General features: G+C 33.6%; 2 protein-coding genes and 1 long non-coding RNA gene across 9 annotated transcripts in view; 2 read left to right on the top strand and 1 right to left on the bottom strand.

Annotated features, from left to right (window-relative positions):
* The window catches only part of LOC119643786, a 35,819-nt gene extending 22,867 nt beyond the window's left edge, over positions 1-12,952 (bottom strand). The window contains exons 1-2 of one of the 3 annotated variants that reach the window (XR_005248437.1): positions 12,850-12,952; positions 2,871-3,101 (exon numbers count right to left, since the gene is read on the bottom strand). This is a non-coding gene — a long non-coding RNA (uncharacterized LOC119643786). Of the gene's footprint in view, positions 1-2,870; positions 3,105-12,635; positions 12,737-12,849 lie in introns of those variants that run through there. The other 2 variants (XR_005248434.1, XR_005248436.1) reach the window with 2 other exon arrangements.
* The window catches only part of LOC119643782 (microphthalmia-associated transcription factor), a 97,019-nt gene that overhangs the window by 31,780 nt on the left and 37,452 nt on the right, over positions 1-27,787 (top strand). For 3 of the 4 annotated variants that reach the window (XM_038043251.1, XM_038043250.1, XM_038043249.1), the window contains exons 1-2: positions 14,677-15,622; positions 16,701-17,082. In XM_038043251.1, the coding sequence (XP_037899179.1) occupies positions 15,099-15,622; positions 16,701-17,082 (906 nt within the window). In that variant the 5' untranslated portion in view covers positions 14,677-15,098. Of the gene's footprint in view, positions 1-14,676; positions 15,623-16,700; positions 17,083-27,787 lie in introns of those variants that run through there. The other variant, XM_038043252.1, reaches the window with a different exon arrangement.
* Positions 5,688-8,543, top strand: LOC119643784. 2 transcript variants are annotated; one of them, XM_038043254.1, is made up of 3 exons: positions 5,688-6,121; positions 6,351-6,481; positions 6,551-8,543. In XM_038043254.1, exons 1-3 carry the CDS (start codon positions 6,076-6,078, stop codon positions 6,608-6,610), a joined length of 237 nt encoding a protein of 78 aa, XP_037899182.1. In that variant the 5' UTR covers positions 5,688-6,075; the 3' UTR covers positions 6,611-8,543. The 2 variants fall into 2 exon arrangements, with proteins under 2 accessions (XP_037899182.1, XP_037899181.1); XM_038043253.1 differs by having other exon boundaries at positions 6,351-8,543.

Here is a 27,787-nt window from a genome sequence, read left to right on the forward strand (position 1 = left end):
AATAATTCAGACACTGCTTTTCAAACGCGAAAGAAAGAATATAAATCCAAGGGGCGAAAATATTACAAGTGTCAACAATTTGCGCATATTGCGCATAGGTGGCAAAACAAATCCAGTAAAAAATAGGATAAAGATATAACTGCTTTATTTATAGCAAATAAAGTGAATAAAAATATATGGTTCCTTGATTCAGGTGTAATAACAAATCGCAGTTTAGTAACATTCTTCAACAAAAGAATTTCGATATTATCATCGCAAAGAACTCAACAATATATGCAGAAGCGGTCGTTACCATTGTAACAAGAACAGCCATTGGTTCTAAAGAAAAAGCTGTAAATTTAATAACGTAATATTTGTGCCAGAGAATAGAGAAAAGAGACAATAAGGTAAAAGCCATCAGATATATAAAGTTGTCAATCCGACTAGAACTGATAGCCATGATAATGGTATCTTTTAAATGAATGTGGCCAAGTATTTAGCAAATATGTCAATGGCCAAGACGAGTGGTTATAACATACGCGTCATGCAAACAACAAAGTTCTAAAGATGATGGTTTTGAGTAGTATTACAAATATCATATTATGAACGACAGTTACATGACTTCAAAAAAAAATTTGCATGACTACCGTAGTATAATAGGCAATCGTGCCACAAAAATTTTAAAATTTTTATTCTTTGCTCTAACGGAAATAATGTCGATTGGCAGTTCACGACATATATTAATTTTTTAGATGATTAATCACGCAAAACTTTTGTCTACTTCATCAAAAGTAGAGGGAAATTCGTGAGCAAGTTTGACGAATTCAGAACTGATGTTAAAAAGCATGAAGGCTTTACGAAGGTACAATGACTGGGAGATGAGAAAGAGGAGAATTCTTTGTACAGTCTAAAACAGGCTAGTAAAATTTAAAACAAGAAATTTGAACGTGTGCTTAAGAAAATTGGTCTTCAGTAAAGTAAACCCGAACGTTTTATTAACTGCGAGATATGAGAAAGAGATATCGCCATGCCAATTTACGTGGGTGATATACTCATATGTACAAACAACAAGAAGAGCATAGAGTACATTAAGAAAATCTTTGCCACAAATTAAAAATAAAGGACATTGCTCAAACGAGTTTCGGTATGAGGACGACAAGAAACACTAAAGCAGCTATGCTCTGGATGCATCAAGAACTATATATTAAAAAGTTGCTGAAAAGATTCAACATGGACACGTGCAAGTCTGTATTTACATCAATGGATTCCAACCAAAAGTTATCAAAAATTGTAAGTAATAGGAATCTGACTGCAGCAAATCAAGAAGTAATTGGTAGAATTTCATATGCTACTCAAATAAGCCTCCTCGACATTTGATATGCAGTATGCTTCATCACAAAATAACAGCAACCCTGAAAAAACTCATTGCAAAATTTCTGTGACAATTTTAAGAAGTCTGAAAGCGACAAGCCGCCACAAACTGCAATTTAGCAATAGTCCCTGGGATTTGGATAGAAAGTTCACCACTGACGGTGTTTTTAAATCCCAGGGAGGCCTAGTAGTACGGATGTCGAAAAAAAAACAACTGTAGTTCTTTTTATCACTGAGACGGGATACATGGCTTTGGCCGCTGGTACACAACCGTCGTGATGGTTGAATAGTTTGTTAACACAATTAAGCCTAGAAAAGAAGGCGATAATCAAATGCGGTAGCAGAAGCGGTCTACTCTTGATACACAACGTGACTTGCCATGTCCGCTTAAAAGCCAGCGGCATACGGCATCACTTTGTGAAACCATTGTTGGATGCAATGAAACTAATACTTGAAAATCTGAAGAACGATGGTGGCGGATGTAATGACTAAAGTAGTGCCGTTAAAGGGACATTAAGAATGTTCAGAATTACTAATTCAGTTTAGTAGGAGTGTTGGTATAGAAAATTGAATGTAAAGTAGGCAATCAGATACATGTAAGTATATGAAATAAAATTTTTATTATTATCACTGCGTCAATAAAAACCTAGGCTAAATCGTACCCACAACTTATACTAAGCAAACGTGCGTCTTCCACTGCCATGATTGATTTGAAAATATATTTTAAATTACATTAGCGCTTCGGGATACAATCAAGACGTTTGACGTATTTTTCCTTGTGTCTATTGTATTTTTTATGTTAAAACAGTATTCTTCTTCTCTTCTTTTTGTTTAAACTGCGAAACATAAGTATTGAAGTCCCAAAAAAACAAACCAATTGTAAACAATAATAAAAATCAAAAGTTTCAGAACTAAACATATCAAAAGCAAATACGGAAAATAGAAACTCGGAAAAATGCAAAGTACGATCTCCAATAACAGGAAAATTGTAGTGGGAAGAAAGAAGCCATGCACCAAAACTTGGTACATGAAACTGACATTTCTCATCAAAAAGCGAAATAGATTCAAAACAATTCATATAATTCTGACAGCGATAAAATAAATGACAAATCCAATAACAATTGTCAAATAAACCAATACTGCCGGTACCAGTAACATTAATAATGACGACAACAATAGTAACAAAAAATAATAAGTAACGAAACAAACAAAACAAGAATAGCAGCAGCAAAAACAACAACAACGGTAATAATAAAATAGTACAAAAACAGAACAACACAATAAGCAGCAACATCAATAACAACAATCACAGTAACCATAGACGAAACAACAAAAGCAGCACCTAAAATAATATCTATAGAAATTAAAATTGTAAACAGTCATCCAAGGCTTTTACATTCTCCCCACAGTAGAAATACGATACCATTCTATTCCCACACTCCCAATCCCAATGCGTTGTAAATTGGTTACGGCCCAGACATCTATGGTGTACGGTCACCCGTTAAAAGTATAACACTTACCGGTTTGCAGCATAGAGGATGCCAAATTCTCTACGAGTGAAGTTCGTTATCCGGCCACACACTGCGTACTTGCGGTTCGTTTATAGAAGCCCAAATGCGAATAGGATGGTTAGCTCTAATGGCTTTGACATTCTATCCAAAAAAATATCCTCCACTCTTAACCGTTACCCTGACAGCGAAATCGTGGCTGCTGTCAACAATTAAAATTGGCTGCGCCATTTCACCCATACACTTCTGAAAAAAATTCAATACATGGACTGAAAACTTCTTGATTGAAAACTTCTTAATGCAGCTTATAAATGCGCCAAGGCGAAGCTTATAAATCCTAAGCGTGGATGAGTTACAACAAAATACAAAGTTAAGATCCTTGCACCCCACCGAAACTCGGACCACTGTAACATTTGTATCCTTCGGCTTTTTTCCTCCCAAGTACCGAAAAGTGATTATTTCAAATACGATAACGCAAATTGAGCAGAGCTCAATAATGTTCTTAGACATTGTAATTGTAAACTGTGGTTCTTAAGTAATGACGTCACCGCCGCTGCAGAAGTGATACAAAAAACAATAAAACATGGAATGCGGACTTACATTCCATTCAGGAAAATTTCGCATACGTTTAAAGTTGGTTTAATCAGACTAACGGAGACATAGTCAGGTCGAGAAAAGAAGCATCTAAAGCTGGGGGTTTTACGCCAAACAACCAAACTAATCTGCTTCGCAAAGTATCTAGAAATACTTGCAAACACCTACTACGCCGCGAAAATGTTTGCACGAGCAGCTGCTGCATCTCCAAAAAGCAGCAATAGCTTTCGAACGCTCGTGGAAGGAATTCACAAGCAAATTAGATGCATCAATTCCCAGTCTTTTCAGGGACGAGTAAATAATATCGGACCCAGTTGATAAGCTAATATATTAGCTCAAGTGTTTGCTTCGGACGCTCATTTATTAGATAACGATCCACCACTTCCCCACCTCGAAAATGTACGATGCTCGATGCGTACTCTATTTTTTCGGACTAGCGCTGTTAAAAAAGTTCTTGCCAGTCTCAATACTGAGCCACATAGCATCAGGACCATAGTCTCAAACAAGTGTCCACACCAAGGCATTACGCATTTTGTTCAATAAGTGTTATCACAATGCCATTTTTACAGCTTACAAGAAGACTGCCAATGCCCAACCTGTACCCAAGAAGAGTAACTCTACATATCTTCCTGATGACCGCCCAATTACAATATATTTTACAATAACCAAAACCATAAAATCCGTGGTCAACTACCATCTAGTAAGAAATCTGGACTGTAATGATCTCATTTGTGATAGACAATATTGCTTTCGCCATATTCTTCCAATGGCGACTTAATGCCGTATCTCAGAAACGGAACCGAGCAATTCGCCATTTAGACGAAACTAAAGTTATTGCATTATATATCTTAAAGGCATCCGACGGAGTACGAGAAGATGATCTAATCGCCGAAATGATTGCACTGTTCTGGTCATGAGCATACAAAATGATGTTCGCCGGACAAAACACATTCGGTTTGTCGAAAAATACAGTCAAGGGCGTAGGTTGTTTGAAGCGGTGCAAAAGTAATACGCTGCAAATGACATGCGTGCCATATGCACCGCACATATCCGGCCAAAATCAGAGCATAACTTTCGTGTGGGCGGAAGCCTCTAAGTGGACACTTGATTTCATACAGGGAACAGCTTAGATGCTCATGGGAGACGGAAGAGAGTCCAAAACTACCTAACTTTAATACGACTACAAGACTTCCTCAGCTTTCCCACCCACTAAGCCTGGAACTGATTGTATATCGCAAGACACGTTACCCCGACTTATTATTCCTTAATCAAAACTCGCGTTTGGAACAACCTACCAGCAGAGAGTTTAAATATATAGACAAAATCGAGCTATTTTCGGAGAAGGGAAAAAAAGAGTTTTGAAAAGAGCAATTGGTCGGCGATTGCTAATGTCAATATCAATTTTTCCTTATGACGCCCATTCCTTACCGACAATCCCAACAAGCAGGAGTTTCGATCAATCATAAAACGGAAATTTTAACTCTTCACATTGAAATTTTTATAGTTCCGAATACCAACCTTTGATTTGCTAATCACAACTGACCCTATTTCTAAGCATAAAACTAATTGGATAAAACAGCAACAGATTCTTATTAGCGAAAATCTTGCTCAATTCGCAATAATAACATCATTGATCATATATTGCAGGTAGATATAAAAAGGTTATATTTTTGGGATAAAATAATATATAAAACTAATTGAAACCTGATGTTGTCTCTGACATTCCTAGATTTCTTCACAATTTTAGGAGAGAATAATTTTTCCCACAAAAATCAATCATAGATTCTATGTAACATTTGTTACATTTGCAGCTCTTTGTTAAATTCAATGACTATCTTTAATTATAAGGAGGATTTTTTGATAATGACGTTTTTTCGTTTAGGAGAGAGAAGCGGAATGTTTGAGAGATTAATTTATTTTGCATCAGGGAAATATGGACATAAAAAAAGCTTCCATAAATAAAATTAGTGAAAAAACAAACAGTTTTAAATAATTTTCCCAAAAGTTAATTGCAAGTTTTAATAAAAATTGTGGTTTTGCCAATATTGTTCTGATCAAAAACAATAAATTTTTTTATTTGTGTCCGGCTTTGCTGCGTTACTCTTTTAAAATAACAAGAGAGAAAGTCAGGGGCAAAATGTGCAACAGCAAACAAGCGCGTGCGTAAAATAAAGAATGTCTTATAAAAAAAGAAAAATTGCCGAGAGAGAAGAAAAATTAAATTTGAATTGATTTAAATTTAAATTAAAAAAATCTGTGGCACAAAGAGAAAATTACTAAAATATTTTATGGTGTAATGGTGCGATATAAAGGTTCGTTAAAGCATTGAACATTTATATTCTAAGTTTATAAAAGTGATTTTGTTTAATTAAAAAATTTTCAATTATTTGTGTTTCTATTATTTTGTGTTGACTTTTTTTAAAGAAGTAAACAATATGGCACGGATATTAAATGCCAAACGATAAGCGAAATCAATCTTTAAACTAAACATTTTCATCAAACTGAATAAAGTTTTTTGAAGGTTTACGTAAAAAACGTAAACTAGAGGAAGAGCAATGCAAATGATCACAGAAAAAGCGCATAAAAACAATAGTAAGACGAAACTCTTAGGATGCAGCTTTGAATGCGGGCTAGTATGGTATTTCGGCGGCCTGAAAAAAATTACAAATGTACGTTTTTTACATTATTATTAATGGCCGTACTTTATCTAACCCAATCGCCAAGAACGACCGCACCACCAAAGCTATTACGAGTGACCCTGCAGTCATTACAACGATAGACGCAGAGTCTTCCTCAAATCTGCGGTACTCGTTCTCTAACGCCTTTATGATCCTCGTTACTTCATTTTTATTTCTTTCTTAATATTCGAATCTCATTCAGATGATACTTTCGTTGCAGATAAAATCGAAACACAATCGAAATGTGGACATTATTCAGTTTCAATATCAGCTTTCATCGTACCAGCTATAACAAGTCCTCAGACTAGTGCTATCAGCTCCAATGTAAACAGTTGGAATATACAGCAAAACGTGCGGTTACTTCACAAACCAGACCGTATAGGCATTTTAATTGACAGTAGTCTCTTTTTCGATTTAAAGTGTGCTGGCCAAGCTCGCTTAGCAAATTTATCCACTTCGAAAAATCCCTACTGGGATTGATGGTGTCTGATGATCGATTTCCAATTTCTAATTCATGGCTATTGGCAACAAGAGATAAACATACCGAGCATTAAGAAGAAAATTTGGATAAGCTATTTATATTTTTCTGCGAAGTTGAAAGTAACCTTAACGAATGTGGTCTTTCGACCAGTGAAGATGTCATTTGTGAGCAATACTTTTAATATCAACAAATTGCATTATTCAGATGCTAAGCGTTCCAAAAGTAATAGAAACCCAAGTACTTGGAAATTTTTGCGAGTGTGCTTTTCAGCGGTTTAATCGTTAGGAAGAGAAATCGAAAGGCATTACACAGCGTTTATGAACGAAATAGAACTGAATCACGTGTCGATGGTCACATCCCCCCCAAATATCAACACCCATCACAAACCACATGGTTGTTTACTAAAGCAAGACGCCACAAAAACCAAATTGATACCGCTTCCCATTTTTCATTAAATAACATTTCACTCCGATCCCTTAATCCAAGCAAAGCTATAAACAAACATTTACATCACACATTCAACATAGCTTTGAGCGGTGATACTCACAACATGTACCGGTATCTAACGGTTTCTCAGCTAGATGATTATTGACAGGGCATTTTTTGGAAACATAACACACATGATGACATCGAAATCTACAAACTGCCACATAGGTCAGCAGCCTTTTAGCGGTTCGTGCTTTGCAACACCCTTCGATTGATGGAAGGAGCTCTTTTGCGTTGGCTTCTGAAGTTGTAAGACGAGATTTTTACGTTGATGACTTAATCTCTGGTGTTAGTTCCATTAGTCAAGCAATTAAAGTAAAACTAAGAGCTTTAGTTTCATAATTCGAATATTTTGCTTAAACGATCAAGCAATTTTACCTAATGTTTCACAATCAGATTGTGAACAGTTGCTCAAATTTCGTTATACAATTAACGTAACTAAATCTTTAAATCTTGTTTGGCATCCTAAAAACCAGTATTTAAAATTTTTTGTTTTCTCCTAGGCTAGTAGCAACCTAGCGTACCGTATTGTCTATCATAATTTACCTCTTTGGTCCCCTACGTCCGCTTAGCCTAATAACTAACAAGGCCAAAATATTCAGGCAGATTTTGTGAAAGAACAATCTGCAATGGGATGAAAGCTTGTAACAATCATTATGTGATTGGAGATCAGACAGACAGACTTTTAAAAATATGTTATATTTGTAAACCTATATTTGTTTGCTAAATTCTATGACGATTTTCGGTAGTTCTAATGATCGAAGTTAGTGATGCGTGATAAAAAGCTTTTTTTTTGGCTTTTGGTTTTTGGGTAGATGACGAGTAATGGTTACGTTTTTATAAGAAAGAACGAAAATATTAAACGAGAGATCATTTGAGATTTTAATAAAATTCGACGTTTGAAAGTTTGTTTAAACGGCAACGTTGAAAGTATATGAAAATCTTCATTGTTCGTAATATAAGCATAAAAAATTTTGGGGTGTAATTTTAGAACACACGTGGTTGCAAGGGACTCTTGTGCTTTTTTTTTTTTTAAGTTGTGAAACGGCAAAAATGGTGGTGGGTATTGCTTCCATATGTAATGAAAGCGAAAATGGAAAACATTACCATTTGACAATGCTATCTTTATCTATAAGTTACTTCTGCTCTAAGTTAGCCATTAATTGAACACCGTTTTTTTGTAAACATAAAAGAAACGAAATGCTGTCGTCCAAATTGCAGCAAATTGGAATATAGAATAACGTAAGTATATATAGTAAATCATATTAGTAAATTATATGCATACGCTGTGAACACATAAAGAACGTCTACTGCAGTCTGCGAATAAACACCAAAGTCTGTTAAGAGATTCATGAAAAGAAAAGGGAACTGTATAAGAGCAATCCAGAAAAAAAGTATAGGGAAAAATCCCAAAAATTATATAATGCGAACAATAGCGAGTTAGAAAATTATATTTGGTTGTACCCGGATCGCTTCCAGTATTTCCTGAAAACGACTTAAAAAAGGAAATGGCTGAATTTTTCTATTTTCAGAATGAGAGTACAATTTTATACAGTGTATGTGGTATACTTCATGAGCAACATGCAAAAAATACGGAAAGCAAAGGTGTTCACGGTTTGTGTTTTATATAGGGACGAGCGTGGTAAGCGTGTTCTTTAAAAAGGTCGGGTCATTATCAAATGCTCTTGCAAATTTATAGGCGATATCTTCGTTTTTGGGAACGTCAGAATGTTAACTATGTATACTAGATAGTTGGACATATGGACAGGCGCAAAGGCGCAATCACGTGAAATCGATATTTGAAACTGGCAAAGAATTTATATACTTTATGGGGTTTTTGAAGATTTATATACTTTATGGGGTTATAAAGGTATTCAAAAATGATTACATTTTGAGACACTATTACTTTAAATAGGCGTGGTCTTCCTAAAAAAGCAACTAGGAATAGCATTGGAGTTCGTCCTACCGAAATCATTGTATTTCTTTCAAGTCTGGTTGCTTCTGCAATTTCCAAGGTAAGCTGGGCAAGACACCATCCCTATCTATGCTTAATTCAAATTAAACAATGAGTAACGATTTTCTCTGCGGTATTATCGCATCATTCCCCATTCGTTCAATGATCATTTATTTAAGATATTGCTCATCTTTTTTTCTTTTTTTTTTTTCTTAGCTTCTATCCAATATTAATTTTAAGTCAGCACAAATTATTATAAATGAAAGATATAATGCCTTTCGTAATTGCATTCTTTATTCATGTTATTTAATCAGATTACAATTCAATACTTTTGTCACATGTGTCACATGTTCTTATTTTTCTTCTGTCTACATTTATTTTTATTTCTTACATACTTCAATAGATACATACGATATGCACGATATGTGTTAACAGTGCAGGAGGTACTGCAGCACCACCCATAGTATGTACGTTAAGATTTTTGTAGACTAATCTGCAGAAGTGTTTATGAGTAATAAGCAAAAAACCAATTTTTTAATCCTTTTGAAAAGCGTAGGTGTTTTCAGTTTAGGTTGTACTGTAACCAGTGTTTCCACCAAATTTGAAGCCGAAATTTTCATTTTTGCGGCCATAAGAATGTCACAGACGTTACAGAGATGGACGGACAGACGGACGCACATACGTAAATCGATGCAGAATTTGACGCTGATCAAGAATATGTATACTTTGTGGGGTCCCTGAAGGTTGTTTGCGGGTGTTGGAAATCTTTTGATAATATGAATATATGTGTCATCCTTTGATGATGGGTATAAAAATGGCGACAAATCTTATATATCATATCTAACGTGTACGTCGAATTATAAAAAAAAAAACTAGAGTGAATCTAATTAATATTGGTTTTTTTCGCTTGAGAAACAACAAACGTTCGTTAAACATACTCCATTGTCGAAACATAAAAATTTATTTCACTATTTATTTAGTGTTTACTGTTTTACTGTTTTACTGTTTACTACTAGGGAATACATATTAAAATAGGAAAAAAAAAAAAAAACAAACAAAACATTATTTAAATAGGTAAAGAAAATTAAATAATTTTAACCACTCGAAAAATGTAGCGTCATTAATATTGGGGTTTTATCATATCAGGAAAGATAAGAAGATAAAAAACTGCATACAAAGTTTGTTATAAGTTTTCTTCTGTGGGAAACCCAATATTAATGAGACTCACTGTACATGCAAACGATTTGACGATTTGTAAGAGAGAAGAGAACGGACTGTATATGTATAAATGTTAATCGTAACGTCATCTTAACTTAAACAGCAATCAATTACCAATGAAAACAGCCGTACACAATCTTCAATACATCATTACCCTTTCCATTGTTTTTGTTTTCTCTTTTTGCATTTCTTATTCTTATGTTCTAAGTTAATGCGTATTTCTTTTATTATTATTCCGTATGTTATTGTAACATTATTTTTTCCAACGTCGAAATTTATCTTTTAATTTTAAAGATTACGTAAAAAATTAAGTTCATTTATTTCTATTAATACTAATAAATCCTGATAACTCAGTCTTTTTTATTTTATTAAAGAGGTGGTGAGTTATTTATCTTCCAATTATAAGAAAGTAGGTTTAGCGGTCTAAAGACCTAACTTCTCTCACAAAAATTTTTGGATCAAAGGTTTCTAAGGCGATATTTTTTCGTGTTATTTGATAAAAAGTGAATCATCCTAATTACTGCCGAACTAATTAGCTTTACAATGACACGTGGGTTACCTCTGAGCGAACATACCAGTGCAACAAATTTTGTGAAATTATCCGTAAAATTTCAATCTTTAAGTTAAATATAAAATTACTTGGACGAACATTGGATAGATAGACAGATAAGCAGACAGACAAACTTATCGGTACATTAAAAGGTGGATGTATCTTAATTAGTTCTGGATATTTTTTTGCATGCGCACAAACTTAATATATCTTGTACCACCAGTGGTATAGAATGTAAATACTTTAGCTGCAATTTCATCGATGTCATTTAAGAATTAGGTTGTAGCGACGTTAAAATAAGAAAAAAACATATTTTTAGGTAACACAAAGGATACAACTAGGTTTAGATTAATTTGATTAATTAGTAACAAATTAAGAGTTGTAAATTTATACACATGAATGTAAATGGAAATAATCATATATATGAACATCTAACCGATTATAATTTATCAATAAACCTGTTTTATTATTAAGATAGCTTTTGTCTTTAAATCTTATGGGAGAGTAATTTTTCAGAAAATATTTTTTTTATTTGCTTAATAAATTCTCCGAAACTTCCAGACTGTATGGAAAAAATTTTGTCTGCTTGAAAAATTCTTTGTTTGGAATTTAAAGATTTCTAATGAAGCGGTCGGAAAATGGTATCTTGGGCCAATGGAGCCCTGCTAGAATATTGCAGCCTTACTTGTTGACTTGTGACTTCTTTGATACATACTAAAAATACCTCAGTGTACCTTCATTAATATGGTCGCTATATGTATATGAGCCTGGAGGCGGTTCGGATTAATTCAGCATTTCCGACAGGAAATTAAAATATATAGTGAAAGATTTTGATGTTAATTATTCAGTTAAATCGGCACATTAAAATTAAAATCCTTCAAAAAAGATAATGGGTGCGAATATTTGAAAACAGAAGAAAAATTTTTGGTTTTGCGACTAAAGACTGAAGGTAAAAATGAAGAACAAATTTATTATAGCAACCAGAACATGTGTATAACACATTCCATAACTTTAAACGCGTTTTTCTAAAAACACGATTTTTCGAAAAGGGACGCAGCATAATTTTGACAACTACCATTTTTCTCGTTTGAGTCTTTTACAATATGTTTAGAGTAATATTCAGAGAAATGTATGTAGGAGATTTTCGATAAATTAAACTAAACATAATTTATTAACAAAAGATTGACTGTCACAAATAATTTATGATAAATAAAAAAAGCCAATTATATTCACCAACAAAAAAATTTAATTTTCGGTACTCTATAATATTGAGTAGATATGATTGAATTTATCCATTTCAGTAAAAAACATTTGGGACTTTTTATGCTATATCCCTCGTTGTTTACAAGCAATAAGCAAAAAAAGCCGGAAAGTAGAGATCCCTCCGTCATTGTAGGCACGTCCATTGACTGCTTCGCCCATTTTCAATATCCGTGTGGGTGCAAGTACTCTGAATGTCAAATTTGATTTCGATATCTTCATTTTTGCGACCATTAGAATGTTTAGCACACACATTACACAGACGGACAAATGGAGAAACGGAATTTGGTACTGATCAGCAACATTTATACTCTGTAAAACCTCTGAAGCTTCCTTTTGACTGTTGCAAATAAATGAAAAATCAATATATCCCCATGTCATATTTAATGCCTCAAACAATTGCACCCTCACCAAAAATCTCCAAATATATGTCTTGTTGATTTGATTTCCTCGATTTTATTTCTATTCCTACTTATAATGCGAGGTTGACTGGTTTCTCAAACTTGCGCTCATTACTAGCAAACTTGATATATTGAATTTATTTAATTAAAATTACCTCTACATTAAGGAGAAATAATCATTTAATTTGTAAGAACTTTTAACTCAATTTTTAGGAGGTTCAAGTCGGTTTTGTCACAGGCTAAAAGGTGTTAAGGCGAGATGGCAAAATGATAGCCTTCTAAGGAATATCCTCTAAAATTAAGATTCCGTTAGCCTTATCCATACAAGAACCAATTTTAAAAGACCTTATTTTCAAAACTGACACTTACATCAGATATCGCAATTTGTTGATTTTGATGCTATGTTATTCTTATTAAACTTTGGCTAAAATTCCTCATATCAAACAAGAGTATATTCCTACTTGGCGTTTTGTTTACTACAGCAAGATTTACATTCATAAATGGAACAGAATTAGATATATGCCAAAATTTTAAATAGTAACATTGATGGGCAAAATTATTTGTTCGCATCGAATTTGTTAACACCTTATAGTTTCCTGTATAACAAAGCGCTGTATCCTAAACTACTTCGCAGGGATTATGCACGATATATATTGTATACATATTGCTACTTTGTTTATTTATATTTGTCCACATTCATACTACAATAGTTCTTGAAGTATTTACGGCATCATACAAAACCAAAAAGGAAATTACGAAAGAAACCTATTTTTCACGAAAATGTTCGCAATTGTAGAAAGAAAGGAAACATCGGTCAGCAATTCTTGGAGCTGATAAGTATTGACATCGTTTCTATTTTTCGGAAAAATTCGAATTTGTTGTGTTGATTAAACAAGGCCTTTTCACGGGAAAAAATATCGTTGAAAATCGTTCGGCTTGAAAGGTGTTTTATAGACACCCGCCAAAACAATTTTTGATAATTTGGTCTTACAAACACCAGTTATACTAAGCCCAGTAGTTCGCAGTCAATCGGAAAGTTAAGTTGCAAGATAAAGATAGCATCCTAAGGATATCAAAAGCCCATTATATTCACTATTTTACCTATATATTTGGATCGAATAATGACATATTTACGGAAACTGCAGCTTATTATGAGATTTTTAAAAAATCCTTCAATAAAGAAGCATTGAAATGTTAGAGAAGTATCAGCATTAAAAGGCTTGTTATATCCACTCTCAATATTTTGAAAATTATTGATGCATTACTTTGTCGATTGAACCAATTTTTTGTATGTTCCTTTCAAAACTCTACAATGAACGTCTGCATATAGCACTTTGCATTAACTAAGTCCATACTTAAAATGTCTTTTAGGAGGTAACGACAAGCCAACGCAAATTTTATTTTTATAAAGCGCATATATACATGTTGTTAAATCAAATTTTCATTCAATATTAAGCGTCGTAAGTGCCGCGCTAAATTCGAGAAATCGCAAGAAAATTTAAATTTATTTCTTTCATAAATGCCCTATTTGGCTGCGTTATGCATAAAACGTCTTATTTTCTTAACCCAAGTTAATGGTTGTGCGCCAAACACATCCATTTTTGACATTTTCCATAATCTCGCAACTAATATTAGTATTTCCTCTTCATTTTTTACCTGTTTAAATATTAGAGGTATTCCAATGAAAAGAAAAGTGGATGCTGGTGTTAGCGAAACTGACGTTATTTCATTCGAACCTTTGTTTAAAGCATCAGAATTTGAGAGATTCGAGGAACAGGATAAACTAAAACATTTGAATCATTTCAACAAATGTGTGTACATGTAGGGTGCTACAAGCAAAATAATACGTCATAAAAGTTCTCAATCTTTGCGTGGTGTGCTTAAAAGCATACTCGTAGGGCTATAGTCGAGCCTTAAACACTCTATGGTTTACGTTTGCTGCTACTTACGCTTTTATGTGCAATCTACACAAATTTATGTTGATTGCATGGATAACCTTGGCCGAAAACTTCCTTTCCAATTATCACGATAGTCTTTATAGGAATTGCATATCCAAATAAAAAATGCTAACAAAGCAAGTAGCTTACTGAGAGTACCTAGCATACAATTGTGGTGTCTGCTCTTATGCACTGGGCTAAATATACCGTGTGAAAGTTTTTCTGTCAAAACCGCCTAGTACGTAAAAAAGTTTAATTTAGTTAAATCACATTTTTTGTTCTATTTATTTTTTCCTTAATTGCGTTTTTTTTTTATTAAACCATTTAGTAAGTGTCGGATAAAGTAATGATTGAGCATCATCATGTATAAATGCCTACAATTTTCAGCTTTAATACCAAAGAGCTTTGAAAATTAAAATTATGAAGCCTAATGCAATTACTCTTTTTTTTTAATAAACAAATCGGAAGTTTCGACAGTTTAATATAGTTAAAACAAATTTTTAGCTGTCACGATCACTTAAAACTTAGACAAATATTTCAGTTCCACGGAAAAAAAAATGTTTTAATCTTGGCGTAAAATAAGCAACCACGAAAACAAGTCAATTATGCTGAAGAATAATAATAATAGCTGTTGTGACGATAATAAAAGCACTTACATCGAGTAATTTACCAACGTCTATTATGAATTTTACATTTAATGCTGCCAAGAAAACATGTATGCCCCTTGCAGATATTAAACCAGGATTGATGCCAGCTACTCCGTCGGCAAATGCTCAAGAAAATGTTAAGGAAGATGTGATTCACTGGAGGAATACTTTTGAAATGCCTGCCCGATGTAATAACAGTGCACAGTTAAAAGAAATGCAGGCGTTAACGGAAGCTATTAGAACTACCGACCTAATTGGAATCGAAGTGGGCGTTGAACCGACATGTTTTATGGACTGCGAGGATGACGATGGTTTCTTAAAACAGCAGCTTGAAAACAACAAAAATAATTTTATAGCGCCTGCCTGTGTAACGGATCATGTCGCTCTCTCTCCCAATTCTTCGCAATCTAATTCTAATATACGTGTAACAGTTGGAATAGATAAAGATTTAGATATGATACTTGAAATGGATCCAAGTATTATTGATTCAAACGATATCAGCAATATAGAGAATTCGCGTAAAATGAAAACATTATACTTGCCCCCATCAATAGGAGGGTACGTATTACGTTCATAAACAACAGATGTTCTAAATTGAGGCACCATATTACATTAACGCTTCTTAAACCAGTGCTCAATAGAATTTTAATTATTATATCCATTATTAAAATAAAACTGGAATTCCTTTAAAAAAAAAACTTGGATGAGATGAAATCAATCTTTGAATTCCTCCCATATATATGTTCTCACGAAAAAGAACCCCATATGCAAGGATTTTTTGAATTTTATGACAGGAATCATTAAAAAATAATGACTTGACATACAAATATGTCGTGGTAATTTTGGATTCTATAGTTTATTTTCTGAACCTCCGGTTATACCGAAGTTTTCATAAAAAATAAGACTTTATATGACAAAAACGAACAATGTTTACATTATATGACGAATGCAGATATGTTTTTGGCACTTTGATCGAAATAAAATGTTTTAGTTCGCTTTCACTACTCCAGGTAGGAAAGGTAAGTTATAAGCAATGTAGAGTAAGTAAAGTGCCGGATTAAAAATATTTCTTTGAAAACAGGAATATCCAATTATTCAATATAAGTTACCAATCAATTAGTACATATGCATATATCGCGTAACATAACAAATGTACTTCATCTTTTTAACGAATACTCAAATTATATTTTTGGACAGTATAGATTTTAAACTACAGGAAGGCATAGTTTAAAATCAATTTCAAAATTTTAAGGTGTAAGAGTTAGGGAAAAGAGAAAAAAATTTGTTATTTTGTCAATTGTGGGTAAATCCATGTACAGACCCTGTTACATTTTTAACTTAAGCAAAGCTTTAAAGTTGACGTCGTCATTGCTAGAAACATGACAAGCAGATTAACAGATAGGCAGGAATAAGTTGCCATATTTCAGGGGCTTGCACCGTAAATTTCAGTTATTCAATTGAATTTATTAGAAGCACTTAGCACATCTCAGGCTCATCTCAGGTATCTCGTATTCCCGAATCTTATATAAAAGTCTGTAATACAAGATTATTTTTATACATTCTTTCGATAAATCATAAACATAATGTTTGTTGCTTTCGCTTTATTATACTATCGATTTTTTCTCTTTTACTGTAGACCAACTTTCAAAACAGCTACGCTTACCTCACGTACTCAGCTAAAATTGCAACTGCAGCGTGAACAACAGCAGCAAGAGCTGGAACGTCGCGAGGAAAATAAACCGCGAATTGAGCCATTCCAAATAAAGCCTCAACATTTAGTTGCAGCTGATATGTGCAATCGTCAAGAGCATAACGTAATCAGGTCCCAACAGCAGCAATCAGTCCTCAGTAATACGTCAGCTATCAGCACAAATAAACCAGCTTCAGGAAACGCCAAAAAGACCAGGAATACTACATTGTATGTCGATGAGTGTGCTTCTCCTGAATATAACAATCCAATTAATCTCAAAGTTCCCTTACAACGCATTGGAGTCGATGTTCCTCAGCAAGTCTTACAGGTTCGACAAGGCACTTATTTTAAGTAAAAAGTAAATAAGTAAAAAAATATTTGCCTTGGGACAAGTTTTTTGTCACCACTACCCATCTCAATTATGTACAAATGCTTGAATTTTCAAATTTTTGTCATTTATTGATGAAAAAAATTTTCTTCTTTTTGTAAGTACTCATGCTTAATTTTCGATTGATATCTTCTATATAAGTACAAATTGTTTGCAACGTCCTGAAATTTTAGGTCTTTTGACATTGCTTTGAGGCATTTTAGAACTTGGTCAGCAGACGTTAACAGGCATATATATCGCGTGTATATTGCATATCAAATAATATTTTCTGTACCCTTTCTAGCTTATAATAGATGGAAAAATGCCGACTTGAAATCGGCAATGTTAGAATAATGTAATTAATCAGTTACTGGCTCTAGAAAACGCAGATCTAAGCGTTGGCATAGAGTTGTATTACCACTATTAAAAAGCATTGCATAAAAAACTACCTAAGGATGCACAGGCAGTTACTAAACCACTACGACTTCCTCATGGCTAATATACTCTATTCAATTTTTAATTTTTCCCCTCTACAGAGCTCTTTCAAAGGCATCCGCAATATTAACTTGTCCATTCCCGGAAAAAAAAGGAACAGCGAAAAATACTGAAACTAGAAGACAGAGTCGCCAGCCATTTGCAATTCGACGTAAACGTTTACCGGATTCATGTAAATAATTTTTTTAAAAGTTATATGAGTCGTCCTATTGCCTGATATATCTTTCTTACTTACGTTAATAAGCCATGACTTTTTTCAACAATAGTTCGAGAAATTTAAATAAGTCGCCAGTATGGTTGCATATATACCCTCAGTTTTCCAACAACATTGTACCAAAATAAATTAAGAAAACGAATTTATTTCGCGATTAGAGAAACGGATAGGGTTAGCCGGAAATATGTAATACATTGCCTCGCTCGTTAGTTGACTTGGTACGGATTATTTTACTTTACTTAACTTATTTTTTACTTTTTGTTAACCGGAATTAACGTTCCTAATTCCTTCTGATATTTTTGTTATGACTAAGGTTGCGCTTCAAGATCAGGCAACAGTGAAGCCCATCGTTATTTCCCTGCATGTGTGCCCAGATCCAGGAAAATGTAAAAAAAAAGTAAATATTCCTACCTTTTGATGCTTCTATATATCGTTAGCAGTATACATATACATCGTCCGCCACTATATTTTTGTCGTGTTTTGAAAAAATCTTGCGCATTCCCCTTGATTTTGCCATATCAATATATTTCCCCTTGTTACTTGTATATTTTTATATTTATTTATTTACACATGAAGTTCAGCTAAAATAAATTAACAGCCGAATTCGACTGACTCTTAAAAGTAAATCTTATATTAATTATTATTTAAAACTAATATAAAGTATATAAGGAGATATAAAGGAAACAAAAGAGAACAAAATAAAATAACCGTTAAATAATAATTCATGTATAAGTAAATAAGAAAGAAAAAAAAAAAAAAGTATGTACATAACTAGCAAAGAGGCACACCGGAGCAGATCCAAGTTGCAAGGGAACCCCTAAGCCGTTGACAATCTAGAAAAATTGGCAACCGATAAGAGTAAACTACATCAGTTAATTTTCGAATCATATGTTAAGTTAGTTTAAATGCGACATAGGCTATTCGCGCTATTAAGTATAGTTATTTTGATAGACTTTAAAGAGTCCGATATTTAGATTAGCTGATAGACATCATTTAGGTTTCTGCAAACAATTCTGATAGGATTAAAAAGCTCATAATCATATTTACATTAATTAAGTCTAATGAAAATAGAATGGCTAGAAAAGCGGTTAGAGACATTAAAGCCCTTTCCAAGTAATGTGAATGAATCAATAGTACCATTAACTAACTGAATTAAGTAGGAAACACCAAGAATAAATCTACGTTTCTCATAGGGAGGCAAGTGGATCGTAACGCAACTTCCTAAGTGCAAACAGAAAGAATTGCTTTTGAACGAATTCAATTGAATCTCCATAACACTTTTAGGAAGAAAATCACAGAATTCGCAGGTATTGGTCGAACTAAGTTTTTTTGTAACGTAAGGATCCTTCAGCTCTTTGGACCACCGCTTAAAGAAACCAAGCGCGGACCTAGCTTTACCTAAAGGAAGCGCAATGTGCAAATTAAAACTTAATATTTGGTCGAACAGAACCCCTAAATCGATGAATCTATGTTTTCCAACTTGTGTGAAGCAATGAAATACTCTGTATTGAATGACATCCTCTTTCAGAAAGAAAGCTTTGTGCATTTTTTTAGATTTAATTTCATAAAATTCAACGACCACCATATAACCAAGTTATTTAAATCAATTTGAAGTGGCTACGATTGCGATTCCAAGGAAAGTACGAAAACAGTTTAACATCGTCAACGTACATTAAGATCTGCCCGGATTTAATCAGCTAGGGGAGATCATTAATATATAAATTAAACAAAAGCGGCTGCTTTGGGGGCGCCCGGCGTAGCGGGAAATTCAGCAAAGAGACGCTTCTTATCACCAGAAGACTCGGAACTATTGAAAGAAACTTGGGAAGATATATGAATATACTGTTTTAAAATTGACAAACTTACAAAAATATTTAGGATTAACAAGCAGTGACGACTTTATCAACTGAAGGTATCTGCAATCACATTGGTGTTGAGGTAATTCAATCTATGCCTTGCAGCAGAATTGGAGGAATAGTCATAAGCAGAACCACTTTTCATACATTTTTTGAAAAGTTTGTTTTTCCTATTTTCGGAATATTTAATACTCTTGTTAAACCATGGCGAGCACATGCTTCGACGCGAAGCCGCTTGATCGGAACGCATGCAGCAATAGCTAGGTTTAATACATTATGTGTGTGAAAGATCAGAGTAAAGCAGTAAGATATTGGTATTATTTTTTAAAAATGGTTTTTCAGAATGTTTATTTGGAGAAGTTGGATTTGACACGCTAAAATATTTCAAGGGACCGTGATTTACACACAGCAGTCAGATCAAGCAGTCTGCCATTGCAATTAAGAGTACAGTGTATTGAAGTAAATTACGATCAAATGATTCATTTGCAATAAAATAGCTTTGTCAGACATTGAAGCGGGAACCATACAGCCATAATTATCGCTATAACGCCAAGTGATTTGTAGCAAATTGAAGTCCGCTATCAGCAGGTGTAGACTTTTCGGTCATATCATAAATGAGGACAGCATGTTTCTTATAAATGGAGATATCCGCATTTGCTTATATAAGCAAATTATATATAACTATTTAGTAACAAGTTTCGCCCGAATGGCAATAAATTCAATGCCAGGAATAGAATGTTCAAATGAATACGACGGTACTGCAGCAGATATGATAATTGAAACGCCACCACTAGTCCAATCCAATCGATCCTTTGCAAAAACCTGGAAAGATTTGTGAAAAAGTTCCGACAAAAGTAAATCAGGCTTTAAACAAAAAGTGTGAAGGCCAAACGGTTCACTATTAGATTCAGCCTTTCACAAATCTTTTTTTTTTAAACAACCCCTCTTAGTTTGAAATTTTTCATTATTATTCAAAACCATTACGCCCATTCATTTCATAAGACAACCAGCCTGTCTAGTTTAAATGTGTAATATTGGATTTTTTAATTCCTCTAACAGACTTTTTCTTTATTGTGGTCTTTACCACAGAAACCGGCCATACACAATCGTTCGTCTAAGTAATGTTATGATTCAAAACGATTGATATATTCGACATCATCAGCTTCTTCATCTTACTTGCCCAGAAATTCTTTTAAGTGTTTTACCTCTTTTTCATGTTATCGTTAGTTTCCATATCATTAAAAATCTGTGCAGCCTTTTCTTCGCATTTTCTATTATGTTACGTAGCTATTTCACAATAAGAATTTTTGCAAGTTATTCCAGTTTACGGTCTCGGCACTTTTTAATTACTGGCATATATCGATGCGAGCAGAACCATTGAATGACATCAATAAGTCTACGATATCTTCTAACGTAAAATAACTTCTTTCCTTAATGTTAATTTCGGCTTTGCGTCGTATTGTGATGGCGAATTCATCGCGCTTAATCCATACTGATCAAACAGTCTTACTTGCAAATATTTCCTACGCTCACTAGTATTTAATTACAATTTACCAGGCTTCGTTTTGCGATTTTCTATATGTTAATTATAAAATTTTCACGGAGACGATTTTGTGCTTTGTATATTAAGCGGTTGAAAAGAAGCGCAAATGAAAACTTGTATTATATTAATTACCTATATACAACGAAACAAAAATACTAACAAAACAAAACACGATAATTAAGTATTTATATGCACTTAAGAATTTGGAAACAACTTGTCTTTGGGGCTGTTATGTTCAACGTTTGCTCTTTGGTATTCCAACTTTTCCCCTTGAAGCTCTTCGTATCGAATTTGTGCTTTTCGATGTTTTGAATAGTCACTTCAGAATTTCTTCCGCACTACCAATTTCACTCAGAAGTTTCTCGTCTTCAACGATTTCACTCAAATATAGTCAGTAATATCACTGAGCGCTTTAAAGCGTCGTGTTGATTCTTAACACAACACGAACGGCGTCGAATCTTGTCTTGAGTTTCAGTAGAAATTCTTGTGTACGGCATGCGTTTTAAATTCTTCAATCTATGCCAGCGAACTTTGCAAGTCGTTTAGAGCTTTGGTAAATATTTCACCATCTTGTTAATAAGTTTGTGTTTTTTCAACATATTTCAACATCTACACTTCATAATCGACTTCCTGTTTTGCGACAATGCTGCCACTGCTCCTTGACAGCGTCATTGTCATTGTTCTTACATTTGATACGTTATGCGTTTTTCTAATTTTTCTTTAAGTGTTCATTTTCATCACAACAATTTTTTTACAACATTTGTATTATTTTTAATATTATAATTCATTTTTTAAGAAGAATTTAAAAGAAAAAGTGTGTCTACGTTTTAATTCTTGACAATATGCAAACGTCTGCCAAAATAAAAATGAATATTGCCAACGTCAACTCCTACTCTCTAGTTATTACTCATTAATATAGTTCGCGTAAACTATATATATATCCGCTCCGACTTACTGCAGAAAAAGGGGGAATTTTGCTAACAACCTACAGAGCAAGTTGCTATTTCTTCAGTATCCTTACAAGATACCATTTTTTGTTATTAATTTTAAAAAAAATCGCAATTAAAAGCAAAAAAAAAACATTTGTAAATATAAAAACATAAACTATAGTAAAAATAACTACTTGTGAGTAAACTATGTTAACAAAAATATATGAAATTATTAATCTTTTAATGAAAAACAACATATTTTGTGTATAGTTGTCTGAAAATTATGGAGTTTAATAATGCGAGACATCAATCCGCCATAAAGCTTTTGGATATAAGTAGAATGGTTGTAATGAATACATATGCTCTTATTATATTGTTTGAGTTATTTGTAAGGAAAATAATACAATTTAACAAAATGTGTTTATTTGTAATTGCTGAAGACGTAATTGTAATTACGAGGTACACGTTTCATGAACACATTTTCCGCCAAATTAAACATGTGTCACAAACGCATTATTCGCGTCAGATATAACATTTAATTTTTTGTACAATAGGGGAGCGATCCGCTGTTTTGGATCTTTTTTTTCCAAAACTGGTTTCCTTTCACTCCAATTTAGCAAGTTCTTTAGCCAACTTCAGTAAATAAATTGGCAATAAACTAGGATCAAATTCGACAATTAAGTATGGGCATGATAGTAAATTAATCAGGGACATATTTGGTTTTGAAAATTTTATATATTCTCAGGATCCTGGGTTATTGATGAAATAATGAGATTATTTTGGACGTTGTTCCAGTTTTATTTTTAGGATGATCACACGCGCCTTGATCCCTGTGTCCCTAATTAATCAAGGAATGTGTGTATTGAATTTAAAGATCCTGTCCTGTTTGCAATTGTAGCAATTGTAAGAAACGTTAATTAATTTGACTCCCTGATAGAAATATGCATTGTATTTTAAAATCCGTTTCATTTTCATTTTCTCTCGTTGCTTAGCCACATGAGTATTTACGAAAATACCACTGCGAATAATACTGCTTTTTCCAGACCATTACATTTTAATGATCTTGGTATGATTTCTGCTGATTTTCGACAATCGACAAGAAACACTCAGTTTTTTTTTGGAAACAGTGCTAGGATAATTAAATTCATGGTCGCTGCTTATATTATTTATCTTCGCAAATAAATATAGTACCTTAATTTACATTCGTACGCTTGGACGGGACATTATTTATCCTATTTACGAAGCGAGATGCAATGATTCCTTTACAAAACTAACGTTGTGAGCAGCTCCTCATGTACATGTGGAGTTTTACAATCTGCTGACCATCTTCGAATGTTGCTACTTCTACTCGCCATTCCACACTTCGCAAATTCTCTATATGTGGTCTTCATTATCACAGCGTTTTTTACACTTACATCGCCATCTTTTTTTCTTTTAAAACTTGCCAACAATATACATCAATATTTTAGACCAAATTATCAACCTACTCCTTGCCACTCTCTTTACTTTCGCGATTTCCGTCTCTTCCATAATACACTTGGATACATATGTACTCCATTACTTCTCACACTTCGAAATTCATCTATTCCGTAATCCTTTGAAAAAAAAAGAAAAAATCAAGAACTTCTCGTCTTCAAAAGTCGAATATCCAAAAAAAATGTAATTTGTAACTTGAGGAGGATAACACTGTGTCTAGTTATGTGACGAGCGTTGTAAAATGCGTAACTTTCTTGTATACATCCGTATACATTCATAGACAAATCATCTGCCAACTTTATTAAAGTTTAAGGAAAGAACCTCGTGTTCGCATTGAACCTTTTTTGCTCAACTAAGCGAATCATCTGCTTGGAAGAAGAAGAAGACACCCAAATCAAACAGAAAAAAAATTGAATATAAGTTTTTTATTATAAATTTAAAATAGAAAAATCTTCGAAAATATCTATGTTTCTATAAATAGCGAAAAAACAACTTAAATGTTGAAGTGATTTACCTCCAAGTGTTCGATAGTTCCAGTATTAATATATAATAATTTTAAAAAAAAATTAAATTTAAAGAAGATTTAATTCAGTAAAAAGTCACTATGAATAGTTTTATGATGAATATCATAATCAAGACGGTATTTGTGTTGTTATACGATTGTTTTGAATAGTGTTAATTATATAAGAAAAAAAGATAAATAAAAAACAAAAAGTTAAGAAAATAAACAGCGCTATCTCCCATTGCGGAATTTGTATCACCGAAAGTACATCATTACATACTCCGACTCCTCTCCAAGTGGGCTTACAAAATTCAATTTGCAAAATATGGTTTCTATCTCTCTCTAAAGCAGAGACATAAAAATCCCCCGAGTCAGAGCTTATGCCCACAGCAGAAGTGAGTATTCCATGTTTATACAATCCAGAAATAGTTCCTTATCAATAGTCGAACTTGGGCGAAATTTGTACCATGACTTCCCTAACTCAGAGATTTTTTTCGTCTCTGACAAAAAAATTAAATTGATCACCTGTGATGCAGACTCGGAAAATTCTATTAGTGCCAAAGCTTCGGTTATTAATACTTATATCGTATATATTCCATCTGAATTTTGTGAAATTCGTGGGTTCGCCTGCATCCCCTCAGATACGCCCATATACGTAACTCCGCTGGAGCTCGAGGTTTTCCTCGAGGCGTTGTGTGTACGTTCCGTGTTAGACAGGAATACACTTATACTCTCACCCTGGAAAAACGTAAAGGATGGAAACAATTTTGTGAAAATACCAATAGCGACATGTCAATTTCAGATCTTTGCCGTACTGTTACAATTTTTAGAGGTATAACTTGCTCTCACCCACACAGCTCTTTAAGTAGTTTTATGGCAAGCCCGCTGAATCCTCTAGTCCTATAATTCCCCCTGTATCACTTGCTGAGGAACCTAGTAATTTTTTCTTCTGAACTCGATAAAGTCATTACTCTCGAAAGACTCATCTGGGGGCTTAGATGGTATTCGTAACAATCATCTTAAGATGTTGAACATCAAAAACAGATTAATTCTATCAAAGGGAATTAAAAATATTCTAATCACCAGTTATGTACGTTATTCCGCGTGCGGCTACCAAATCTCCACCTTAAGAAAAAGAATAGCTCAGTAATTAATCTTAATTCCTACAGATACATTATTTCCACCCTTGGTGTATGAACTCTTTCTCTATAAGAACAATTTAGTTAACAACTATGACGTTGTTGTACAAAGAAGATCTTTCACAGTTGTTCCCTAGGGATCTATATTGCGTACTCTTTGTTTTAATTTATATATTAACAAAATTTTCAGTTCCCTTCCTTAAAATATCTCAATTTCGGGTTATGCTGACGATTTTGTCATTTTTGGTTCTCTGATCAAGATTTTTGTAGGTGTACAATCTGTCCTCGGCATTATTTCCTCTCGTTTTGAGTCACTCCAACTCCCACTTTCAGTTAATAAGACAAAATGCTTGGTCTTTTTCAAAAAAAAAATGAGGAAACCTTCTTCTCATATATGGTTCTTCTATTCCATTTGGTAAAATCTTCGACTTTTTAGGCTTTGTTCTACACTCGAAAATTTATCCTACTGTACACATTGACAAAATTGTCAAACAACGTATTCAACTCCTTAACGTACTGAAAACAATTTGTGGTACATCTTGGAGCCCCGATCCTTTTTGTATGATTAAAGTGTATCTCGTATAACTCAGGCCCAAATTAGAATACGCTAGTTCCCTCTTATTGGACATTTAAAATACGGACCTTCTGAAATTATGTAGAATGCAATGGAAATACCTTCGTCTGGCTCTTGGTGGCATGAAATCTACACACACACTTAGTTTGGAAGAGATGGCACATGTTATGCTCCTACAAGAATGTTTTTATTTACTCGTCAATTTTTCATGTAATAAAATTCCATCTTTTAAAAGTCGTCCGGCCTTACCTTTCATTTACGACTTTATATCAACCAATTCCTCTACTTCCTTCTTTAAAATTTTTGCCGACAAAATTAATAACTTCAACATTCTAAGAACTGATGTACATAGCTTATTCAAAATTCCTTTTGGTTGTCAATAGTGTTGGCCACTAATTAAGTTCTTATTAGTGAGAGAATCCATAATTAATCCCGTAGAAGTGCATCAACGCTAATCAAATACCAAATTGAAGATTTTTTAACTCATCTTTACTGATATAAATATTAATATAGAAGCTTATTTTTCAAATCACCCATGTAATAATATATTTTTGGCTGAATGTCTAGCGATACTGGAGCTTCGCGAGTACTCGACTTAGAAAGAAATTTCTTATTTTGTCAGACATTAAATTTGCCTTATGCGCCTCGCAACCATTTCCCTCGAAACTCACCGTTAGAAAGCAGGTCTCTACTTTGTAGCCTCAAATCTGATGCATGTTTGCTTTCATTTTCTCTGGGTACCCAATCACAAGGGCATTCTTGGCACCACCGCTGCAGGTAAAATTATGTTTTCCAGGCTACCTTATTTTAATGATCGCGCTCTGATTTCTGCAGATTTGAAGCGATCAAGAAAAAGCATTCAGTTTTTTCTTGACAACACCGATAGAGTAATTCACCTTATGGTCGTCACTTATGCACTTTATTGCCACAAATAAGTAAAGCTCCTTGTATTTATCAATTACGGACTCAGACGTGACGTTAGTCGCTTTACTAACAGCTGATATTTAATCATACAAGACGTAATGCTCATCTACTCAAAATTAACAAAGTGAATGGGCTCTTCTGTATATGTGGGGTCTTACAATCTCCTAATAATATTCTATTTGTCTGTCCGAATGTTACCACTTCTTTTCGCCATTCTGCACTTCGCAAATTGAGCATATGTGGTCTTCATGACCGCAGCATTATTAACATGTTGCGTTCTCGCAATTTAACAGCCTATCTCGCGGTCTTTTCTTTTTTTTAATTATGTTATCAAGCCCTATAAGCGTTCATAGACAAATTATAAACCCATTCTCTTTTACACTTTTTTTGGTCTCACACTTATCAATTCCTTTATATGAAACTTTATACTCAAATACTACATTATTTCTTACACTACGGAATTTACTCCTCGCTGTTTTATCCTACGTGGCGAATGACTACTATGTAAAATTAAAAAGACTATGACCAACTAAATTTTAAAACAAATACATAATAATAATTATATATCAAATTTAACCCCAACTTTACATAGACTCAAAGAAAGAACTTTGTGTTCACATTGGGTTTTTTACATATTTTAGTGAATTTTCGGTTGTTGGCTTGCTGAATAGAAGAAGAAGTATTAATACTTGAAAGTGGTAGGAATTATTGATTTTAATTGGATATATATCGATTTTGGAATCATGATTGTAAAAAGTCAAACACAACTAAAAATAGACACAATGAAAAATCAAAGAATGAGACCAGAAGACATTTTACCACGCCGCAATTTTAATGAACAAATGATTGTCTCCTTCTATAGATGAAACTACCAAAGCGTTACCGTCTTACAATGCATTCCACATTCCAAGAACGTTTAGCTATATTTCGAAGGACTGCATGTTAAACAACTTGGCAGTGGAATCGTAATGAACACTGTAAGGAGTCTTCTTAACCGAGGTGGAACTCAGTCAA

This window comes from Glossina fuscipes, unplaced genomic scaffold, assembly GCF_014805625.2.
Source record: "Glossina fuscipes isolate IAEA_lab_2018 unplaced genomic scaffold, Yale_Gfus_2 61646, whole genome shotgun sequence".
Lineage (NCBI taxonomy): Eukaryota > Metazoa > Arthropoda > Insecta > Diptera > Glossinidae > Glossina > Glossina fuscipes.

Excerpts from the sequence above, each read along its gene's own strand:
- LOC119643784 (XM_038043253.1), top strand. The coding sequence starts at position 6,076 with ATGCGGGCTAGTATGGTATTTCGGCGGCCTGAAAAAAATTACAAAT. Across the intron at positions 6,122-6,350 it reads GCCTGAAAAAAATTACAAAT|ATAAAATCGAAACACAATCG; the intron begins GTACGTTTTTTA and ends CTTTCGTTGCAG.